The following is a 23,768-nucleotide window of genomic DNA, read 5'->3' on the forward strand; positions in this document are numbered from 1 at the left end:
CCTCATTAGGGCCTATTCATGGACTATCTAAATGTACAACGACTGCAGGTTTTCCCATTTTCTCCTTTTCCTTCTTCATTCCCAGCCACAGCTCTCTTCCTACCCCTCATTCTGTCTCCTTCCCCAGCTTCTCCCCACAGCACTGTGGAAAGAAATCAAAGAGACTTAGGCTTAAATCCAGCTTAATCACTTACTAGCTTTGGTTTCCCTGTTTGAGAGTAAGGATAAGTGTCAGAGAGGAAAGCAGACCGAGTTCCTGGATCTTGCTGCCAGAAAGAAAATTAAACTACTTGGGCCTAAGACTATCTCCAGGGCTTACCACTAGGTTTCTGTGAGGGCTCCCCACACCCTTTATAGTTACAGTAGTTTAAATAGTCATATTAATGATGCATCTCATATTTTCCAGAACAGTCACCATTCCAAAAGCTTATCCTGTTGTTCCAATAAACACCCCAGTACGTATAAGATCTACCTGAGTTTGCTTTGGGGTGGGGGACACAAGTCAGTGTAAGTAGAGTCTGTCTTGCTGAATATTTCACTCTTGAGTCTTAATTTCTTCAGGACAAGGGAATGGATTTTTTTTCCATTATATTTTGTCTGTATTCTTCCTTTCTTAATTTTGCAAATCTTTGGGAGTGGAAAAAGAGCCAAGCAGAGGAAATGAGACTAACCATTTATTCACTCCACAAATACTGAGCACCTTGATGTACCATACAGGTACATGTCATACCAGATATGAAAAGTCCCCACCTTCAAATAGCTTTCATTCTGACGGGAGGAAAAAGACAAAACAAATACATAACAAATATAGTATGTTAGGTGGTGATAAGAGCTATAGAAAAACAAAACAAAACAAAGCACAGACCATGGATAGAGTGGGAAATGAGCTGCAATTTTAAACAGGTCTGAAAAGATCCACTGAGAAGACGACATTTAAAGAAAGACCAGGAGGTGGGAAAGTGTATCAATGTCACTACTTCCACTCAGATCCCCTTTTCTTTTTCCACCATTTTTGCGCCACCTCTTTCCCACTACAGTGTAACATCCAGCACCTGTAGGACAGCCTGGATATGACACAGTGGAGCACCTGCCCCAGCACCACACTTGCCCAACCCCCCACCATAGCTCCAAGTGCAGGGAAGAAACCAGGCTGGAGGTGCTGGACAAGACCAGAGAAAGAAGGTACAGAGATCTTTGCTGAGGCTTTCATGTATCTTACACTAATCCTTTATATATCTCAGACGCTTTTATATTAAAAAGGCAGTTTCAAGTACAATTGACCCTTGAACAACATGGGTTTGAACTGCACAGGTCCACTAACACGTGGAACTTTTTAAAATAACTATATTGGAAAAATTTTTTGGAGATTTGCCACTATTTGAAGAAACTTAGAGGAACTGCATAGTCTACAAACGCCAAAAAAAATTTTAAGACAAAGGCAGGTATTACTGTAAGGATATAGTATATAATAGAGGGGCACCTGGGTGGCTCAGGTGGTTAAGCATCGCACTTGGGCTCAGGTCACGATCTCAAGGTTTGTGAGTTCAAGTCCCGCATCAGGCTCTGTGTTGACAGCTCTGTGTCTCCCTCTCTCTCTGTTCCTCCCCCACTCACGCTCTGTCTCTCTCTCAAAAATAAACATTAAAAAATTTTTCTTAAAGAATATAGTATATAATACATACAAGGTACAAAATATGTGTTAATCAACTATTCATGTTATCAGTAAGGCTTCCAATCAGAAGCAGGCTATTAATAGGTAAGTTTGGGGGGAATCAAAAGTCATAGCTGGATGGTCTACCGGGTTGGGGGGGGGCAGGATCTCTAACCCATTCCCCTCCACCCTTTTGTTCAAGGTTTGCTGTGCGTTATATCAAGCAACACTCAGACAACCTGTCCTTTGAGGACCTGTCTTTGAGTCTTCTCCTCTGATTTCACTAATCTCCATTTATGAGTATGAAAATATTGGGAGTGAAAGAATTAGGCAAAATGTCACTGATGCCTGGCTTTGCAGACTTCTAGAGATGTCCTCATCTCTGCCACCCAGGATGGTGGCTAAGAGAAACCCAAGAACTCAGTCAAACGTCAACAGTGTTTTCAAGTAATTACAGATTCTTCTCCTTTCACAGCGGCCCACAGCAGGGGTCAGGTATTTATATACCCAAGGAAGGGGGTACTACCTGGTAAACCAATAAACCAATGTACTCACGGTTTAGTGGAACGAGCTCTGGACTAAACCAGAAAGCTGCCTCAGTACACATTTACTTAACATCTAACAATGAGTCAAGCCGTAAGTAGGCGCTGGAAACAGAAAGATGATCAACGCAGATGACTGAACCTTTGCTTTCAAGGCCCACATAATGCGCTGGAGATACAAACGCAGACTGGCACAATGGATTGGGTACAGAGTACCATAAAGTTACCGAAGTACCGTGGGAATTCAGAGGAAGGACTATGGGGGGAAGGTTCTAGGAGGGCACCACAATGAGAATCTGAGCAGGATCCGGAAGGACAGAGGTGTTTAAGCCGAAAGTGGGGATAAGCCAAGGCAGCACTGGGCAGAGACCGGTGGCACCCCCGGCGCCGCAAAGGCGCACAACCTTGGTCGAGGGGATTTATATCTCGGGGCCCCGGCTCGGAAACCTGGCAATTCAACTCCATTCGCGCTTGGAACAACTGAGAAGGTCCGTGTTGCTTTTGGTCAAGGCTTAATGCCCAGCCGTTAAGGCAGGAACCCCTGAGAGGCGCCCGTGGGGACCGAGACTCCGCGAACCGAGTCGTCCTCGCCTCCACCTTCGGCTCGCTGAAGTATACACTCTTGTTCCGAGAGAAAGAGCAAGGAAGAACCCGGAAAAAACCACCACTACTACCCCCCGCGAGAGCGGGCAAGGCGGGGGCCTGGCCCGCGCGGCCGCAGTGGTTCTGGGCCCTTCTCCGCGCGAGCCCCGCGGTCTTTCGGTCCCGCGCGCGGAAGCCGAGGCCGGCGCCTGCCGCCACGCCACCTGCCACCGCTCGGGCCCCGCGCGGCCGCCGACCGGGCCTCTCCCGCCGCCGGGCCCCTCCGCCCACTTCGCCGTGACGAATCGGCGCCCGGCCTGGAGAGTACCCACATTCGGGAGGTTTTGAGAAACGTACGGGACCTGAAAAAAATCCCTGACTGGAGGAAACACCACTGCGTCCTCACCTGGAGGTTTATTTTTCCAAAAGAGTCGGGTGAGGGCTGGAAAGCAATTGAGAAGAGTGTGGAAAGTGCGAGTGCGGACGCTCGGGACGCGAGGGGCGGGGCGTGCGCGGGACAAAGGAAAACGAGGCCGGAGCTACGGGCGCTTTTTCTGCCCGCGGGTGAGTGTTTCCGACTGGGCCAGACCGGGGCAGGAGGGGGGCAAGTCGCTGTGTCCCGGCATGGCTGGACCTCGAGTTCCCGGGGGTTGCTGGGGTTCAGGCTGGGCCGCGGGGCCGGAGCTGGGGACCGGTTGCGGCCTCCTTGAGGCCTAGCTGAGCCGGAGCCAGGAGGGAGTCCTTTCCGGGGCCCCTCCTCGGCGGCAAGCTTTGCCCCAGCCGCTAACCCCACCAAATTGGTCAAGGCACCCATGCATTCCCCCTCTATAGTGGAGTTGCCTTCGCCACGGCAACCAAAGGAAACGACCTCAGGGGAAGCCCTTGGGGCAAGCCAAGACCGTGGTCCCTACCCCCCAGGAAGGTGGTTTCTCCTCGTTACGGCAACGACCGAGGAACTTGTGACTTGGAGTGGAGAGCGAGAGCTCTAAAACACTTTGGCCTGGGTTTGCAACCCAGCTCTGGCACTTCCTGGCTGTGTGCTTTAGACAAGTTAACTTAAACTCGCCGAGACTCCCATTATTTCTGTGTCAATACATACCTCGTAGGGTAGCTGTGACCATGAACCGAGATAAGTGATAAGCCTGCCCCTTATAAAGTGTTCAACAAATCCCAAATATTTTATGCCAGGCACCGGCGATGGACCCAGTGGCAAACAAATGGACAAGCTCACGCTTAGAATTTATAGTAGCAAACGAGAGCAATAAGTTTAAAATATTAACAATAAAGTGTGATGTACCAGGGAGTTTTGCTAATTATTGTCAGGGATCCCTGCAGCAAGGCCTACTGGATGTTGACAGCTCCCCTCCGCCCCACCGCCTAATGAGAGGAGGAAGGAAATCCATCTGTACCCGGGTCCATGGTTTCTGCCCCTTCCGTAAGGAAAGAGGGAGAGACCCAGGTTGGGCCATTGAAAAATTTCTTTCCACAGAGTCCTCTTATTCCTTATGCTCCAGGGAATTCCCTTAAAATGTAGAATAGAAGCAAAAGCATCATGCTTGTTTTGCATAATGTTCCATGAGAGTATTCCAGTAGTCAGAGACGTTATTTGCTTTTTTTTTTTAATGAATGTTTGTCTCTTTGTACACATGGTGTGTGATATATATTGATGTGAGGAACAAGCTCACGCGTGCATGGTCTTGTTCTGAGCTGGTAATACTAAGACAAAATGTATTCAGGATTGAGCTAGGTGCTGGGACTGCAATAATGAATTAGATGGTCTCTGTTCTACAATCTAGCCTTATTAACAGGGATGATACAGTGTAATGAACAATATTATAGATCTATGTAAATTGGATAGGAGTACAGATGAGGAAGCAATTCATTCTCCCCGGGTAATTTATCATGAAAGTTCCACTATGGAGATAATATTTTGAAATGGGCTGTGAAGGGCTAATAAAGTTTTTCAGGTAGACTCTCAAAAGTTATTCCCAGGACATAGAAAGCTATTTGCCACGATTAAGAGAATGTAAAGCTCATTATCATACCAGTTACCTTTTGCATTGCCTCCAGGAATAAAATGCTGCCTTGTTTTTAATAGAAGTTGTTATTCTAAGAGGAAGGTAAAGCTGCTGTTCATCAGTGAGCTGTCTGTCAGAATCTGGTAGGCCTTGTTGGTATGGGCCCTGATAATGCATCACATTCTATTGTCATATTTTTATCAGTTAAATGTTTATATGGCATTAGCAAAATGTTTTCCATGCAAGAGGTGGCCCGATAGCCTAAGAAAAAACTTGAAAGTTTATGTCTAATATTGATTTTAATATCCCCAGTAATTTGTTTTAGTCGGTTAATTCTGATGAACCAAATGACCCATAAGAACAAGTAAAATATGCAGAAGATTTGATTATTAGAAGATAGTGTAATTTTACTAAGAAGTACCAATTTAAACGACCCTATTCTTCAGGAAAACATCTCTTATGCTTGCTGAGTTTTGATTCTCTTTTTTTTTCTTTTTTTTTTTCTTTTTTTATTTTAGTGTCTCAGATTCATTCTTAAGGAACTGAGAACTTAACCTTCCAAAATGTCAAGTAAGTTTCATTTTTTATATTTATCAATCTATTAATAAGAGACTAATGCCCTAGCAAATGGGAATTCCAAAATACTCTCATTTTTTTTCTTCGAAACAGGACCATTGGTAGTTTTGTTGCATAGTATTATATCTCAGTTGTTTACAAGAAGTTATTTATTTTCTTTCAAACAGAAAGACCATCTTATGCCCCACCTCCCACCCCAGCTCCTGCAACAGTAAGTTTTAATTTTCTTGTTAATGTAATAGCCAACTCTGGCCTTGATACAAAAACCCAGATGTCTTCCAGTGACAGTCACTCAATCATCACAGCAACAGGATGAAAAATTCAGCTAAAAAACAGCACTTCCTATTAAATAAAATAACTCTTTGCATCTTACCTTGAACCAACCCCAACATTTAAAGAAACATATCGCTGAAATTCCAACCTCCTATGCTCAGTTCTTTTTTTTTAATGGGAAATAAATGATAAGTTAAACACCTCTTTCTAGTTAACCTCTATCAGACTCTTAAAAGTTGATATTGAGTGAATGCTCATTCTGGCATTTGTTTTTATTTTTAAGCCTAACCTTCAACTGGTTACATTTTTTTCTCCTTGTTTATATATATAATATTCGTATTAAGCCAAACAATAAAACTTCCAGTTCTATAATAACATTCATTGTAAATTTTTATTTTTCAAGCTGTTTAAGTAAGGATTTCATCATCTGTGGGTCAGATCCTGCCTATTGAATATGTTTCAAAGTTTCTAAATAATACTTGTGAACTAGGTTTTTCACCCAGCAAGTTCTGGCCCAGCTTGGACAGCATGTAAAATAATCATCCAATCCACAAAACAGATATAACAGGAACTGCTCAGGCCTTGCTGAAATGGATTCCTTGTTGAGGTTTTTTTTTTGGTTTTTTTTTGGTGGTTTTTTTTTGTTTGGTTGGTTTTTTTTTTTGTCTTAAATAACAAAACAAAACACTGTTTAACATTGACTATAGCCTACAGAAGCAATTCTTGAACAGCTGTCAGCCCTCCTTCCTTACCCCTTCGTCCCAAAATTTCAGGCTAGTCTACTAATTAGGTCCTTGTGTAATTTTTTCTCTACTCGATGACTCCTCTCTTATTTACTAAGCCTCAGATGTATGCTTTAGTTATGTTTATCAACAATTTGTTTTTCCTTAGTAAGATACTTCTTCAAGGAGATACCATATCTCATGTTCTCATTTCAATTTATGTAACATACAATTTCAGAAGTTACTTCCAGTAGTCTTAAAGTCCTGTGTTTGGTTTGTTTTCTTTCTTAAATCAAAGAACATTTCTTATGACCATCTCCTTGGCACTCTGCTAGTGGTTATACAGGTGGAGTTGAACAATTGAGATTCCTGACCTCAAAGAGCTAACCATGTACTTCAGTTTTGGAAGTGGTATAATTGTAATGTTTTAGTTTTGATTTTTTTAATTCCCTTACATAATTTTCTTACATTATTGCCTCATAATGTTGAAGTGATTCTCATTCTCCTATGTAACCTTTGAAGATGTCATTTTGACGTAAATACTGCTTCTGACAATGTATAATCTCTTGAAGACAAAAACTTGATTTTTTAAAATAATAAAAATAGCTCAAAAACCAAGTGTCCCCTTATGACTTCTCAAATGTAGAAAAGGATTTTTTTTTTTTTTGGCCTTCCTTTAGTCCTGTTTCTGTACCATTGTGATTTCACATTGACACATAAAATACAGAAGACTAGGGATTAGGACATCCAACAGAATGGATATTAAATGAATTCTCCTCCCTTTTTTTTTTTCCCATCACCTCTTTACCATCACCACCACCACCACCACCCTGTACCATTGTGATTTCACATTGACACATAAAATACAGAAGACTAGGGATTAGGACATCCAACAGAATGGATATTAAATGAATTCTCCTCCCTTTTTTTTTTTCCCATCACCTCTTTACCATCACCACCACCACCACCACCACCACCACCACCACCACCAATACCACTACCACCCAAATGTACCACTCCAAGTAATATACACTTCTTTTGTGCCTTTGATAATTCATATGTGTTTTGCCTATTTAAATATGCTTAATTGCGTCTTTTTATAACTATACAGACTAGAATTGCTCAGTTCTCCTAAAGAGTTTCAAATGTAATATCTGCTTGAATTTTTTTTTTTTTTTTTTTTTTTGGACATTTAGGATATGTGCAGCGGCATGTTTTAGAAAATTGTTTGTAACAGCTTCAGCTTAGTTGGGGTGTGTTAAGTGTATTTTACATTCTACACGTGAAGACTAATATTGTTAATTGCATGTTAAATTAGTTGTTTTGATTGAGTTTAATTAGGTTAAATACCCTACTTTTGGTTTCTCTTTGCTACATCCTTTTTATGCATTCTAAATCAATTCTTGATTCTCATGAATATTGGATGTCATTGTTTTAACCATGAGGGCACTGCTATCTAAGAGTCCGTTTGTGATTACATCAACACATAATTTACAAACAAAAATTTCATTGCTGCAGTGACCAGTTGTGTTTTGAAAGGGTCAGAGCTATCAAGAAACTAGGTGAAAAAAGATAGTTCAAGTCTGTCAGCTAGAAAAGTAGTTCACATTAAAACTAAATGCAGAAAGTGTTCATGATTGACCTATGGAAGATGGATTAAAGAAGAGATGGAAGAGAAAGTCTAAAAAAGAAAGACTGGGTTGAAAAGATCAGATAGCACCCCAGAATGAAATCCATGCATTTCTTATAAGTCTTTGTTTTGAAATCATGTATGTGACATCCATTGAATCCCACATATGTTCTTTTCTATTTACAACTCTGGCTTCCTGATTTGAGTATCTTTTCATTTCTCACATTATGTAGAATGATTTAAAACTGTCTTTGAAAACAATCCATTTCTTGTTTTCATTTGTTTTTAGTAAATAAATACATTGGTGACATCTACATAACTCAAATAAATCACATTTTGTTTTGTATGTAAAGTGTTTTCAGACTTCTAGTTTATCACACTTCAAGCCTTCCTATCTCAGACTTGTATCGCTAAGTTGTTATATTATTGACCATAAAGTAATCCTGAGTGTTTGACACACTTCAATGTATTGCTTTTCCAGAAAAACAAGTACACACATTCTCACTCACAACAAACACCACTGCCCCCCGCCCCCTGCAAAGAGAAAGAAAAGAAAGAAAGAAAGAAAGAAAGAAAGAAAGAAAGAAAGAAAGAAAGAAAGAAAGAAAGAAAGAAAAACACTTGCAGACTGGTTTCTCAATGAAAGAAAAAGAACAATTACAACACATCATTGCTTGTTTAAATTCAGGTTGCTTTTGCATGCCATATGCAGATCATTTTTCATTTCTGTGTTTTCCTCGTTTGAGCTCATTTCTCATTCGTGTTTTTGTCTCATTTGTTTCCATCAGCAAATGCCCAGCACACCAGGGTTTGTGGGATACAATCCATACAGTCATCTCGCCTACAACAACTACAGGCTGGGAGGGAACCCGGGCACCAACAGCCGGGTCACGGTAGGAGAATCAACTATTACAGTATCCGGCAAACAACTGGATTTGACCAGAAATGCCTCCAGAGTTAGGTCCTTTCGAATCATCAGCACAGCCATCTAAAACAATTTTTTTTAACCTGGCTTTTTGACTATTTTAAACATTCATTGTACGATCTTACACCAGGAAAAAAAAAAATAGTGAGATCTGGATATGTATATAGAAGAAAAGAAGAATCCATTCTGTTCGGTGGTCGGGAGAGATAAAGCCCTGGGCACTACTTGTACTATATGTAGACAAACCTAGAATTTCTTATGGTTAAAATACCCTTTTTGAGATAAAGAGTATCTTTCATTTAAGGTCATTGGCATCAAGCTCAAGGACTCCGTTTTCTTAATAAAAGCGGGGCTTATGGACCTGGGCTTTCTTTTGGTGGCCCACCAGTTTGAACTGCTACACATAATCATTTGTCTTTTGGATTTAATAGTTGACTTTCTGAGATTCATTTCTCTCCAGTTAAAAAGAGAAAAAGATGTTTAATATCACTTGAAAGAATTGCAGAATGCAAGTTGAATGTGCCAAACCATTTGAAGTGCATTTATAATCCATAGGACAAAGGTATGATTTCTGAAACTTAGGATGTTTCATTTAAATGATCAACCTAAGACACCCAAATTGTGTACTGTATTTTGCATTTTCATTTTAAAATCATCTTAAACTATAGTTAGAGAAGCGTAAGTACCAAAGAAAAATAAATGTAAAAATGATTTACCAAAAGTAGATAAAAATAAATCCAAAAGCCAAATACTTACATACATTGGAATGTGGCATTAATGAGAATTTTTACAACCCAAAATGGCTGTAAACTTTTTAATACTTGGTTTTTGTTTGCTGTATTCATAAATAATTGGATTAATGTGACTTCAAAAGAGCCCTCTCACCCTGTAGTCAAGCTAGAGCAGAAAGCTTGTAACTATCAAACTGTATGTCTATCTTGGTAAGCATATTGCTTAGCTTGATAGTTTTGTTTGTCTAAATTTTTCATTGTTTCTGCATAATTTGTATTTCATAAGCATATCAAGTTTTATGTGCCATGCATATTTCATGGTATCTGGAAAGAATTTTGACAAGTGTGTGTATGTATGCATTTCGCAATGCATACAATTTTTATGTGCATCGGTATGTGTTTTTCCCTGGCCTAAATGTGTTTCACAAGTATAATGGGTGGCAAGGTAATCCAGTGATAAAGAACATTTTAATTTAAACAAGGAGCAGAATCTATTTTGAGTCATTCATGTTAATGCAGAAAATTATTCATGGGGAGTGAACAAGAGAATGATTACATTTTAATAGCTCTATACAGTCAGCTCTTGATTATCTATGTTAATGGAATAGAAATGGTGGTAAGTGTAATATTAGAATCATTTGTATTTCAGTGTGTATAAGCATTTTGTTCCTAACTTGGATGTATCTGTGGGAATTCACTGTTAATAAAGATCATTCAGAAGAAGGAAAGGTCACTCGCTGTCTCAGGTCCTGAGAGTCAGTGACCTGTCCCTCCTCATTCCCTCTTGGAGATGTTAGAACCCAGCATTTGGAGTGGGCACCAGTTTCTGTGTAGATTAGCACAGGAGGGTTGTCGGGCACGGAGAATTTAGCATTTTGCTTCTTTGTGGTGGTTTTCTTGGTATTGTTGTCCTCTCAACGCCAGATTGAAGTGTAATCAAACTGCTGCCTAGACTTAACCTAAAGAAGGGCCTAGAAACTGAAGGCCTTTAGCCTGTGTTAAGCCCAGCCCCTTCAGCTTTTAGTCATCTCTCCCTTAGGTCACGGAATCGCTTTCTAAGAAAATTAGTTATGCCTAAAGTTTTACACAACTTTTTTATATATCTAACATAATCTTTGTTAGGACTTAATAGATCTGATCTTGACCATTATAAAAGTGTTTTATGTTAAGATGACCCCAATTATGTGTGACCTTTTTTTTTGCCTTTTTGGCTCTTATTTGGTCTTCTTGTTTGCAAATAGTCTTAAGTCAGTGATTTGAAGGAATGATTCTATGAAACCCTGTAAAGTAGCTTCCTTTAGGCTCTACGGAGCCTCTGGTTTCCTGGTGACTCTCGAGCGTTGCATGGTTTTGAGACCTTATGCAGCACGTCAGAACCTTTTGGAGTCCCAGTGACAGCTGGGAGATGGAATCTGTTCCTAGGCAGTCCTTCTTTCCCAAGGTGATTGGCGTATCTTTACGTACAGGTGTGAAACCAGAAAGAGACAAGATGTTAAACACAGGTTATTTCTGTGCTGCAATGGAAATCCCATCCTAGAAAGAAACCCCTAAATAAGACCCTGCCAGAGAAAGCAGGGAATTGGAAGAAACAACAAAGTCTCTTAAGTGGCCAAAATAAATTTCCTAAAAGTATGGTCTTCCTTTATAGGTGATTCCCAGGAATTACTCTCAGTAAGCACAGTTGCAACAAGCATAGTCATGTAGTTACTTTCCCCAACTCATTGCCAGTTCGAAGCAGAAAATGTAAAGGTGGCCAGCTGCAGGTAGAGGTAGCTTTCTTGACATAAACTTGTGAAGAAACAGCTAAGAAAGGAAACCTGCCCTCCAAAAGCATAACCACTGGGCCATTTAGTAAAGGGGCAGCAGCTTTTCACTCTCAAACTAGAGGACATAGGAAAGCAGGGGTTGTTTCTAATGGACTCTACTCAGCATAAGGTTAAAGTGTTGTAAGTGCAAACTGCTTTTTTTTTTAAGAGTAATGTTTAAGGAATTGTAGAAAAAAGTCTACTGAGATGGCAAACAAATTAGAGATATTTAGTGATACAAATCTTCAATGTCCTGAAAACCTGCTAGAATTTAACTTTGTGATTCTTGTTTTGGGTGTTCTTTTGTTTGTATTTATAAATTGACTATCAGTGTAATGAAAATACAGCCTCAATATCTAGACGATTTAGGTACCTTCCTTTGGAAGAAAGGAGAAATAAGCAAATCCCTTAATATTATCAAATGTTCTTTGAAAAGTAGTCAGAGCAAATATTACTATAATTTGTTTTTAAAAGTGTCTTAATTCAGTATATTTAAACAGACATTTTAGAATGTTTCTCTTTTAAAAAATCTGTGAGTGGCGGTCTACCAACTTCAGTTATTGGCACAATTTCAACCTTATTTGTAACGCACTTCATGGAATTCTGAAGATTTATATTGGAGATGCTTTATAATAACTTTAGGTACAAAAGATCAGACCTTTGTGTGTCTTGCTCTAAACCCGTAATGTAAGTTTAGCCTTGTAGGAGTTCCCTCGCCCTTCACTGAAACTGCTGTAGACCTGGAAATCTTCTCTTATTGTCTGTTCATATCACTGCTGTTTACAGTTTCTATCCCTTGTGGCTCACCTCCATTGCCCGCTGCTGGCTGAAACAAAACAAAACAGGGTCTGTCTGCATGGGCATCAGCATGAATTATGGTATAAGTGTATAGGAGGAATGGAAAGAAGAGAGGAAATGCTGCTTCAAAGGTGATATGCTTTCTAACAATTTCGTGTATGAAGAAGCAGAGTTACTAAAAAGTTTATAAGGATGGAGGAAGACCTTCCTTGGAGAAAGAGGAAGCATTGTTTGAAGCAGTGGAATTGGGGCACAGATAGACTAATCTCTGAGCCTTGGATGAGAAATAAGGTTGTAATTGGCATCCCAGCTCAAAAAAAGAGACGTTTGTCCAGGGTTTTATCATATCAACTGAAGGGCAAAGGAACAAAATGTCACTAAGTCTCTTTATAAGGAGTTGCCAGTCCCTGTCTTTTGATAATTAGAGTGAAGCCAGCACCTCTTACTCCCCCTCTCCCCCAGCCTGGCAAGGAAAATCAATATCAGTTGTCTCCTAGAAATTGGGGGGAAATCTATGATTTGGCCATGATTAATTCATTCTGGATCGTAGATCAAATGTAGTCATATATGTTAAAACTAAATGAAGTTCAGAAATAGACACTCTTGGATTAGTTACCTGGGTGTCCACTAGAAGGTTTCTGGTATCTCTTGCCTAGATATTAGCCCATAGAAAGAGCCAATCTCTCATTTTCCTTGCCTTGTTGTTTTTTTTTTTTTTCTCTAACTCACCTTTTTCTTCTCTAGCTCACCTTTTTCTTTACCTTTTTAAAAAATATTTTGTGTTCCCTCCTTTTATTTTCATTTTTCTTTCTTCCCACAAAACCAAAAATTTTTAAATCCATATAAGGCCTCAGAAATAACTTAATTGGGGCCTTACTCCTACACTGTTACTAGGATTCAGGACAAGAAAAGGCATGACTTTAGTTTATGCTTTTTGATCTCCTTTATAAAAATGACTAGATATAGACATAGAACTTTAAGAAAAATAAAATCTCTAGTCCTGATAAAGGAAAAAAGGTTTTTTGTTTTCTGTTTTTGAACCTGGGGGGTAGTTTTTGTAGGGGTGTCATTCATGTGGGGTGCAGTCTGTTCCTGAAATGGTCCGAGTAGATACAAATCCCCCCTCAGACAGTGTGAGTGTGGTAAGTGCTGAAGGAGCCCAAATTGGGCAGATAATCAAGTGTTGACTGTATGTGTAATGGTAAATTAAGCACAATAAAAGGGTGCTAGGTAATGTCCTAAATGTGGGACACGTGATCTGTAACTATATATTTTTAATGTATGGATTATTATGTAATACTTTGTTCTTACAGCCAGGTTGTCAAAGCAGTAGCAATAAACTGCTAAGTAAAATATTTAAAAATTTTGTGCCTAAAGTCATTTTCTTTATTTTCTTTTGATATGAACATTTCTGAATTTGCAGTGATAGCTATTTTCAGTGGAGAAAATATAAGAATCTTGTATCCATGGACGAGTAGAAGAAAGGCGCATTAGAATTTTTAAGGGACTCTCTTTTCATTTTGCTGGTGAATTCCTTGCGATTGAATAATGAATATATTTAACTCTTTTGTAGGCATCCTCTGGTATTACGATTCCAAAACCCCCAAAGCCACCAGATAAGCCTCTGATGCCCTACATGAGGTACAGCAGAAAGGTAGGTGCCCAGGAGCCAGAGGGGGGTGAGGAATGCTCTCTGTGCTTGTCTGCTTTACACCAGATTTTGTAATGGCTTAGCCAGTTTCTCTGTGCATAGTCAGAGGAAAGGATAAGGAATTGCAGTTTCTAAAGAACTTAGTTCTGATTTCAGAATTCTAGAACTAAAATCCAACAAGAATAACATGATTAAATAAAAATGGTTCAAATCCATAAGGTAATGTTATGAAGATCTCGTCTTTCGGAGAAATTCAGTGACATGAGAAAAGTGTGAAGTAAAAAAAGGAATACAGGACTACATCTATTTGTGTCATATTTTTTATAAGAACAGTGGCAGCTATGTGTTAGTTTGAAGGAAAAAAAAAACCTAGAAGGCAGTAGTTAATCTGTAAGCAGTAAGCTTATGGTAATATTTATTTTCTTTACATTTTTTAAATTTTCCCTCATGTGTTTTTCTTTTGTTCTGTTTAGTTTGGTTTGGTGACAAACCTATATTCTCTTAAAATAATAAATATAGCCAATGTCTTTATTAACGACAAGAGCATTTAGCTGTATTCGACACTAGTTAGAAATTTTGGGTCATAATTATTATACATGTATTTGAAGATATGGTGTGTTGTGTTAGCAGATTAACCATTTTCCTCCTAAACAGAGACTATTACTGGGTTAGTTTGTCTGAACTATCACCAGTGATTGGAAATGTCTGAGATCTGCTCTGAATTAATCCAGCAGAGTATAGATGAAATGAGGTTGGCCAGCTAATGATAATTGTTGCAGCAGGCTGATCAGAACACACAGATTTGATACAATTCCCTCTGCTTCTGTTTATTTTTAAAAGTTTCTGTATTAAAAAGTATTGTTAAAGGTCTATATTTTTAGGCATCAATACTGAAATTTCATGTTTCCTTTTTAAGGTCTGGGACCAAGTAAAAGCTTCCAACCCCGACCTAAAGTTGTGGGAGATTGGCAAGATTATTGGTGGCATGTGGCGAGATCTCACCGATGAAGAAAAACAAGAATATTTAAACGAATACGAGGCAGAAAAGGTAGAATGGGAACCACAGTGGGGTGGAGACATGTAAAATGCATAAACATTTGCTTGTTGTTTATAAAAGAAACAAAAAATCTAATCAGCTCAAGCTGCACTGTGTGTGTCTGCCTGGGTCAAGTCACTTAATTTTTCTACACTTCAGACTCCTTCTTTGTCTGTGAAAAGGAGATCATTTTATCTTTTGATATTTGAATGAGATAAAGGTATTCATATAACCTGTAATATGTTAATTGTAAAACTGAAAAATGTTTGAATTTCAGATAGAGTACAATGAATCTATGAAGGCCTATCATAATTCTCCCGCATACCTTGCTTACATAAATGCAAAAAGTCGTGCAGAAGCTGCTTTAGAGGAAGAAAGTCGACAGAGACAGTCTCGCATGGAGAAAGGAGAACCTTACATGAGCATTCAGCCTGCTGAAGATCCAGATGGTAAAAAAAAGTGGGGTTTTGTTTATGCGTTCTCTAAGAAGTAAAATACAAGAAATCGCTTGCTTTTATTTCCTATGGGAAGCAGTGTATTTAAGTGCCCCTTCAGTATTTTGGTTAGTTAAGATCTGAGTATGAATTTCCCACAAGAAAAAGATATATCTTTGTTAGTACAGAAAATAGGAAAAACTATTTACTGTTTATCAGAATCTTTATACTGAGAAAGCAGGAAAGGTTTTTGAGTCAGAATTTTGCCTCAGCTCCTTTTAAAAAGCTAAATGACTTCTAGTTATGTCCTGTTTTCTTATTGGTTCCTTAAACTTGCTGAATTAAAGGCTCTTAAGGGATAAAGTTACTGAGTGGGTAGAAGTATTATAAATTTGTTTGCCAGTTAATTCAGAAATCCAACATTACCCATGGTAACACATGAGGGAGCAGACATACAATTTTATACACACGTAAAAATGTGTATACATACAAATAGCAGAGCTTCCTGATGGGCATTCGGTAACTGGGTGTTAGGTGTACAGATTACTCCCCGGGTTCTCCGCAGCCAAGCAGAGTCTCACGCTGCAGGGAGCCTCGGAGCTGGCCACCTGCAGTTATAAGCATTCTCCTTCACAAATCAAGCCTGGTGTACAAATACTTTCTCCATGTGCAGCTCTGATGTGGAAAAGGCCAGAAGCTCTAGCCACAAGCAGCAAAAACATGAAAAAAATAATTTAGGATCCCATAGTGGTAACAAAGATGAAGCTTATAAGAACTTTAGAAATAACATTGAGAGAGGAAGCAATAACACCACCTAAACACAATGAATAAACACACACCCAGAAGGAGAGGAAGAACAATGGTTTTCATAAAGAATGGACTGGGATATTGACAAACATTCACATAAATACAGAATAGAATAGAATAATGTAAATAATAATAGAGTAGAATACAGACTAGGAACAATACCGAGTGTTAAACAGAATCAGCAGTGCCAAGGACACACTAGCAAACACAGACCAAAAATTACTCAGATTGGATGATTAATGCAAGAAAAACATACTGAACTAAAAAATAGAAGAAGATCCAGTCTACAAATAATTGGAAAGATGATGAGGGGTCAGTCTAAGTAAGAGTACATGGAAGCCACAAGTAGCAATAGCGAAAGCTTTTGTTAAGTGAAAGGGGACTGCGTGAACATTGAACAGGATTGCAGAGATTCGTTCAGGAACAGTCCTCAAAAGAAGATCCTCTTCTCTATTCCTCAGACTTTGGCCCATTATGTTTTATAAGTTTAAGATAGGAACTTAAAACTGCTGGTAAGAAAGGAAGGTGAAAACAAAGATGCCAGGATAAGAATCACTTTAGACCTTGGACTTATGCCTCAGAACCGAGTAGAAAGAGGAAGGTTTGGGAGGTGAGGATGGGCATTAGTCCAAGAGAAGGGCAGTCGCCGTGAGCACAGCAGCTGCTAGTTACGTTACGGAGAAGGCTTCCAGTTTCCACACAAAGCAGTGAAAGGTTTTTTAAATGGCCTTTTAGAGAATATTCATGAGATCAGGTAAATAGCTGGCAAATTAGAAAATAACCAGAAAGTGTAAGCCTCTCCCCCTCCCCAAAAAACCCAAATCAGGCAACTAGAAGTGCCAGGAAAGATAAATCTAGATTGCTAAGACTTGATTTCCCTTATAACTGTTCAATACTGGGTCCAAATAATGAAAGGAAACATCTATATATATATATGAAATTTAGAGGTACCATGAATGTACCATGTATAATCTTAAGTGTGATATGAAAAACTTCCTTAAACAGTAGAAAAGTTCACAGAAATCTTTTTAAATGGTATCCTTTCTTCTAGTAGTTTTAATTTCAGATGTATATGTCCCAAAGAAATTACTCGAAAGGAGACAAAAAGTAATTTGCACAGCAGTTTGTACCAGTATTTATGATGATGGACATTTTAGAAAATACTTAATTACCAAATGATAACGGGGGTGCTTAACTGTGACATAGGACCACAATTCAGGCCTCTAGCAAAGTTTCCTAAACCATGGTCCTTCCACCTTTGGTGGGCCACTAAGGTGTTTAGGTGGGTTGGGGAGGAACTTCTATTTTAATGTGTATTGCTTTAGAGGGAGCTTTTTTTTTTTTTTTAGGTAAGTTAATTTAAGTAAATACGTTAAATAAAAATAGTCCAGATTGTTAGCAGGTATGTCCAAAACCACAGAGGTGACAGAGCAAAGGTGGAGATGAAGGAAATACTGTTGCATAATTATTAAAATAAGCATATAAACCGGACCAGACTATATAAGAACTTGAGTGAATGAAAACAAAGTAATAGCTTTCCATACTGGCAACAATTATATATGTATGTGGATTAATAAAAGTAAAATTTGGTATTAAATACTCTTTTCCTATAAAATTACTTTAGGGCTTTAATGGTTTTCTAATCGAATGAAGTATATATGCTGGTCTGGGAAAGTATTGCTAGAGATGTTTTCTCCGGGGTGGGCTTTTTCATTACTATTAAAGTTATACAGGAACAAAGACACTGCCCAGTTCAAATGTTGTCATTAGGTGTAAATGCCTTCAATTACTACCACGAGAATGACCCTCTCAGCAGCATTTCACTTTTGCTGTAACGTGCAGCCTTCCCATTGATGGATCTCCAGACCAGAAGTCACATGGCTTTATCTCATTTGTGTTTCAACCAGATCCTTCTAGACACATCTCATCACTTAAAGATTTTGTGAGAAAAACCGATACCTTGGCCAGTGAACACGTTATGTCCTCCGTATGTTTTTTATCAAGTGACTGGCCAGGTGCTCCCATGATGCCCTTGTTAGGCCCCCTTGTTAGACCAGTGAGGGCCATGGCTCCTTGGTAATTAAGTGTTAACATTGTTACTCTCTCCTATTTATGGTTACTGGTGACCTCATTTCCAGAACATCTTTCTTATTCCAGATTATGATGATGGCTTTTCAATGAAGCATACAGCCACCGCCCGTTTCCAGAGAAACCACCGCCTCATCAGTGAAATCCTTAGTGAGAGTGTGGTGCCAGACGTTCGGTCAGTTGTCACAACAGCTAGAATGCAGGTCCTCAAACGACAGGTCCAGTCCTTAATGGTTCACCAGGTAAAGTCACAAACCGTTTGTTATAATAAGTTGGGCCTGTCACAGACCTCCAGAGGCATGATTCTATAACATGCAGCGGTGTGCCTGTTCAGTATTTCTTTCTGTGCTCAGTTCAACCTGTTCCTGATTCCGGGAAGAGCTAGAAGAGCTAGAGGAAATGAAGGTTTCCCAGGGATTTAATAAGTTGTTAAAACTGTAACACACACCCTTATGATGGAAAGTATGTCCTTTAAGAATTTTAAGCCATCCTATCAACGTTTACTGCTTAACTGAATATTTTTTTCTGAGGAAATTAAGCCTGAACAGTGTTCTTTAACATCTACTTGTTAATTGTAGTCATTCCTCTGTACTGCATTTTCTGCTTTTAAGATCTTAGCAAGACACATTGTGTAACAAATAATTTAAATAAAAAATTCAAAACCTTTGTCATGCTGTTAAAAAGTGTAGACCACTACAGTGGTGCCTGGGTGGCTCCGTCGGTTAAGTGTCCAACTTCGGCTCAGGTCATGATCTCATGGTTCGTGAGTTCGAGCCCCCGCATCAGGCTCAGCTAACAGCCTGCTTCAGATTCTGTGTCTCCACCTCTCTCTGCCCCTCCCCCACTGGTGCTGTTTCTCTCTCTCAAAAATAAACAAACATTTAAAAAAAATTTTTTTTAAGTATAGACCACTACAAAATGAGACTTATTTTCTGTTTTAACATTTGCTTTTGAGAAAACAATTCAGTAATAATAAAATTGGACCCTGTGTCTTTCAGCGAAAACTAGAAGCTGAACTTCTTCAAATAGAGGAAAGACACCAGGAAAAGAAGAGGAAATTCCTGGAAAGCACAGATTCATTTAACAATGAACTTAAAAGGGTATCAATTTAATGTGTTCACTATACTTTTTATCACTGTGTCTTACTTTTTTCCTCATTCTTTTTTCCAAAATTAGGTTTTAATTGTTACTCACTTTGAAATAGAGTTAACTTTGCTACAACTGGTGAGATCTTTGCTTTATGAAGTAATTCCCATTTTCTGGCAAAATTGCAGTAGGTTTAAAATATAAACACACACACAGATGTGCTAATAAGCCTATAGACTCTAGACCCTCTGGTATTTGAATTTAAACTCCTGCAATCATGAGTTATTTTCATTTTACTGAGATTTATTCATTAAATGTCTTCATTAAATGTACTTTACAGTGTGTACTTTGTATTAAAACAAGTAAGTCTAATGTCTGGTAGCTTGAAATAAAAAATGGAAGCCTTGTACATAATCCAGTACTTTCAGCATCGCCTCACCAACCATTCTGCAGTCCTTGAGGTTACGTGGCTGCTACAACAGCTTTCTTTTCTGTAGACTCAGAGTTTCAGAGCAGACCTAGAACCACATTTTTTTCCTTCCCATATATATGTATATAGTTTCTAACTAAAACCCACTTTTGAAATAATTTCTCTGGTTCAGAGATTGTAAGGAAAGAATGTGACTAAGAGAGTTTTCTCTTTCTGTTAGTTGTGTGGTCTGAAAGTGGAAGTGGATATGGAAAAAATTGCCGCCGAAATTGCACAGGCAGAGGAACAGGCTCGCAAAAGGCAGGAGGAAAGAGAGAAAGAGGCAGCGGAGCAAGCCGAACGCAGTCAGAGCAGCATGGTTCCTGAGGAAGAGCAAGCTGCCAGTAAGGCTGAGGACAAGAAGGACGACGAGAGCGTCCCGATGGAGACAGGTGAGCTGCCAGGTGACAGCAAAGTGAATGTCGAGGGTTATTCTCTGTGTCATCTACACATTCCTCTGCAAATCTGAGTCTCTCTCCTAGATTCACCTAAAATGTTGGTGTCAACACAAAACAGCAGTGGGGCATTGGTGTTGAGTCTGGCTGTTTGAGGTCTCGGTTATTTGCCCAGATTGAAGTGTGTCGTTTTCTGGCTTAGGAATATAAAGTATAATGATACAGCGGTTAAGGATCCTGGCCCTGGAGTCAGACAGATCTGGGTCTGAACTCTTTCACCACCTGCTAGCATATGACTAGATAAATTCTTTAATCTCGGGTTCTTCATGCCGGTACTCTGGTGCCAGCCTCTGAGGGGGAGTGCCCAAGAATAAATAAGAAAATGTATGTAAAATCTACAGTATTGGATTTGATGTGGTGTTGGCACTCAGTATTTTATAGCCTTTATTGCTAAAATGTGATATGTGGTTGTTGCTTTTAAGGATCAAGCATCTTTGGTGTCCTCGGACAGGGCTGGGCAAGTGACGCCTGCGGGCCCAATCCTGTCCCACCTCCTGTTTTCATAAAAAAACTTTTATTAGAACAGAGCCTTACCTGTGCATTTATGTATCCTCTGTTGCCGATTTGGGGACACCACGTGTAGTCGAGCAGCTGCAGAGACCCACAAGACCTGAAATACTTTACTATCTAGCCTTCACAGAAAAGGCTTGTTGACCCCATCTGAGAGAAGTCTTACTACCAAGCCTTCTGATTTTCCTGGTTAAAAGCATGTCTCAAGGCACAAAATAACATTTAAAACACATAAAATATTGATTAAATCATTTTTTTGACATTTTGAGATCGCCTCACCTCAGGCACCACTTTGACCCTGTCCAGTGCCCTGTTCAAACAGGACTGAGCTCAAAGTTTCATTGGAAGCACAGCTAAAGGCTCCCTGCACCATCACTGCAAGAAGGGGGAGAGGCAGTCACCATACTTGTTATTCAACTGACAGTTTCTGATTTGACATCAGGAAAACATTTCATGGAATACAGATCTCTTTACCAGATGTTTCTACAAGATCTAATTCAGCAGATTAGCATTTCAGATAGTCAGATTTTTAAGTTTCATTATCTGAGTCTTTCTCTGCTTTGTGTGAATGTATTTTTTATCTTAACAAATTTGGAGCATGAGCACATTTTTGTGGTTAAAGCAGGAGCTTGAGAATTCGGGTATGGAGTATGATTCTTTGCGTATTTTGCAACCAGACAGAACACTCTGTCCTTTGCCTCTGTTCTGTCATCTATGAGTAGAGCATGCCTATAGTCTTTGCTCAGATTGTATCCTTTTAGCTAAAGAAAAGAGGAAATTGAGAATATTAGAGCAAAAACTTCGTGCTCTTAATTTCGTACAGAAAACAGCCCAGCATGACATTTAACAAAGTACCTAAAACATTGCCCTTGTATCATTTCCGCACCTGCTTTCTTACTAAATCCAAAGCACCCCAGACCAGCATTGTCCAATGGAAATAAAATGTAAGTCGCTGTGTAATTGTAAATTTTCTAACAACAGTTTTTAAAAGTAAAGCAGAACAAATGAATTACTATTAATAATATATTTATTTGTTTAGCCCAGTATATCTTAAACAATAGTTTAACATATAATCAATATTTTTTTAAGTATTACTTTTTCACATTCTTTTTTCATACTATTCAAAATCTGGTGTGTATTTTATACCTGTAGCACATCTAAATTTAGAAGCTAAATTTCCATCAAAAATACTTGACCTGTATTTAGCTTTTGTAAATTTACAGCTAAAAAGTAGAATTTCAAACCCAAATTGTTTCAAAGGTGCTAACAGTTCCTCGGTCATGTGGGCTTATTCAGGTGCTTACCGTCACGCATGGTGAGTGGCCACCGTGTTGGACAGCACAGCTCTAGACTGTCAGCATACTTAGAAGAGTAAATTTGTGTCTTGGAACTGACAGTGACAAATGTGTGATTGCAGAGGAGACACACCTCGAGGAAGCGACGGAGAGCCAACAGAATGGTGAGGAAGGCACATCTACTCCTGAGGATAAGGAGAGCGGGCAAGAGGGGGTGGACAGTATGGCTGAGGAAGGGACCAGTGATAGTAACACTGGCTCAGAGAGCAACAGTGCAACCGTGGAGGAAGCACCAACAGACCCCACACCAGAAGACGAGAAGAAAGAATAAATGTTGCCTTGTTTTATGTGTTCTAAATACTTTTTTAAATGAAAAAAAATGTTTTTTGAGTTTTAATGGTGTTATGTGGTTTGTGTATTAATATTTTTCTTGTCCATATCACACCACCAAAGGCTTTTGGACCATTTAATAACATCATGAGCCAAATGGCACAGTCACCTTTCTGAAGCCGTTGTGAAGATGGTTCTTTTCTTTGGGTCTTATTTCTAGCCCTCGACTACTGAAAGCCTCAGAATTTAAATTAATTGAGAAAATGCCCACCTCTTTTAGAGCGTTATCCTTCAATGCTGCACAATCAGACTCTTACGAATGCCTTCCTATAGCTCACTGGGGTGCTTCCCAAAGCCATAGCTTTAAACCTCCTGGTCCCCGTCAACAGTCTCCTGAAAGTCCTCTTTCCTGTAGGCTTCCACAAAGACTAGTTTCTTGGAAACGTAATCATGTATGAGTATGTATTTGTCCACTTACCCTTTCTGATTTTTAATCAATGTTACATACCAAAAGTCGTGTTAAGGAGTTGACTGCAACTAAGCTTGGGTCGTATTGATCCAGAAATAGTTTCCATAGGTAGAGTAGTTACCAGCTTCTGAACTCGTCACTGGAGTGAACATGGCCACATACACATTATGTATACTGCTTTTTGTTATGATTAGTATTGGGTGTGTTCTGATAAATTCATCCTTCTTGTACAGAAAAAAAAATACTTTTTTACCAAGTTTTCCAAAGACAGGTTAGATCACAAAGCTTAAGGAATTGAATGGTCTCGCGGTGGACTAGACAACTTCAAAACGAGTTGCCCATTCCAGAAGGAAAACAGCTGGGAATTAAGTTCATCCAGTTGAAATTGTTCTACAATAATCAAAACGTTCAAAACCTCAAGGCTCAGGATCCCATCGATCAGAGTCTACCTTTTTGATAAACTCTTACTAAAGTCTTGGAGACTAGAAGAAAGGTAATTTGTGACACGTATGCTTCCCAAAAACTAGACTAGATTTTTACTGAATAGTGGTATATCTGATGGTATATGTTTCTTAAAGGTCCAAATGTAATAAATAAGTGGAAAAAAATGTCTCTGTGTTTTTAGTGTACTATTTTTATGCAAAGCAAGCATATCATTTTGTTACTGTGACAGCAGGGAGTGGCCTCACACAGCCATCATAGATTTGCATCTTCAGGGCCCTTATCTCACCCAACTGGGTCTATAAACTGCAGTAATAAGTTCATTTGTACAAGACACTTGTAAAAATCCATCTCCTTATAGCCATGCCACATATAAAGGTTGGTCTTTGACTCTAAAAATAAAAGGAAATGTATTTCTACATTTAAATTTTTTTTAACATTCAT

At 39.1% G+C, this 23,768-nt stretch overlaps 1 protein-coding gene across 2 annotated transcripts; it reads left to right on the forward strand.

Moving 5' to 3' along the window:
• Positions 1–3,066: 3,066 nt before the first annotated feature.
• SMARCE1 (SWI/SNF related, matrix associated, actin dependent regulator of chromatin, subfamily e, member 1) lies at positions 3,067–22,431 on the forward strand. Of its 2 annotated transcripts, XM_039227723.1 has the most exons (11): positions 3,067–3,339; positions 5,312–5,363; positions 5,537–5,580; positions 8,783–8,887; positions 13,827–13,907; positions 14,821–14,952; positions 15,218–15,389; positions 18,339–18,511; positions 19,268–19,369; positions 20,006–20,216; positions 22,207–22,431. In XM_039227723.1, exons 2-11 carry the CDS (start codon positions 5,357–5,359, stop codon positions 22,413–22,415), a joined length of 1,236 nt encoding a protein of 411 aa, XP_039083654.1. In that variant the 5' UTR covers positions 3,067–3,339; positions 5,312–5,356; the 3' UTR covers positions 22,416–22,431. The 2 variants fall into 2 exon arrangements, with proteins under 2 accessions (XP_039083654.1, XP_039083655.1); XM_039227724.1 differs by lacking the exon at positions 5,537–5,580 and having other exon boundaries at positions 3,068–3,339.
• Positions 22,432–23,768: the final 1,337 nt, after the last annotated feature.

This window comes from Hyaena hyaena, unplaced genomic scaffold, assembly GCF_003009895.1.
Source record: "Hyaena hyaena isolate Hyena2069 unplaced genomic scaffold, ASM300989v1 scaffold_29, whole genome shotgun sequence".
NCBI classification, from domain to species: domain Eukaryota; kingdom Metazoa; phylum Chordata; class Mammalia; order Carnivora; family Hyaenidae; genus Hyaena; species Hyaena hyaena.

Bases quoted from the DNA above. Each gene is read 5' to 3' on its own strand.
- SMARCE1 (XM_039227723.1), top strand. The intron at 5,581-8,782 runs GTAAGTTTTAAT...TGTTTCCATCAG, and splicing joins CCACCCCAGCTCCTGCAACA to CAAATGCCCAGCACACCAGG. The intron at 15,390-18,338 runs GTAAAAAAAAGT...TTCTTATTCCAG, and splicing joins GCCTGCTGAAGATCCAGATG to ATTATGATGATGGCTTTTCA.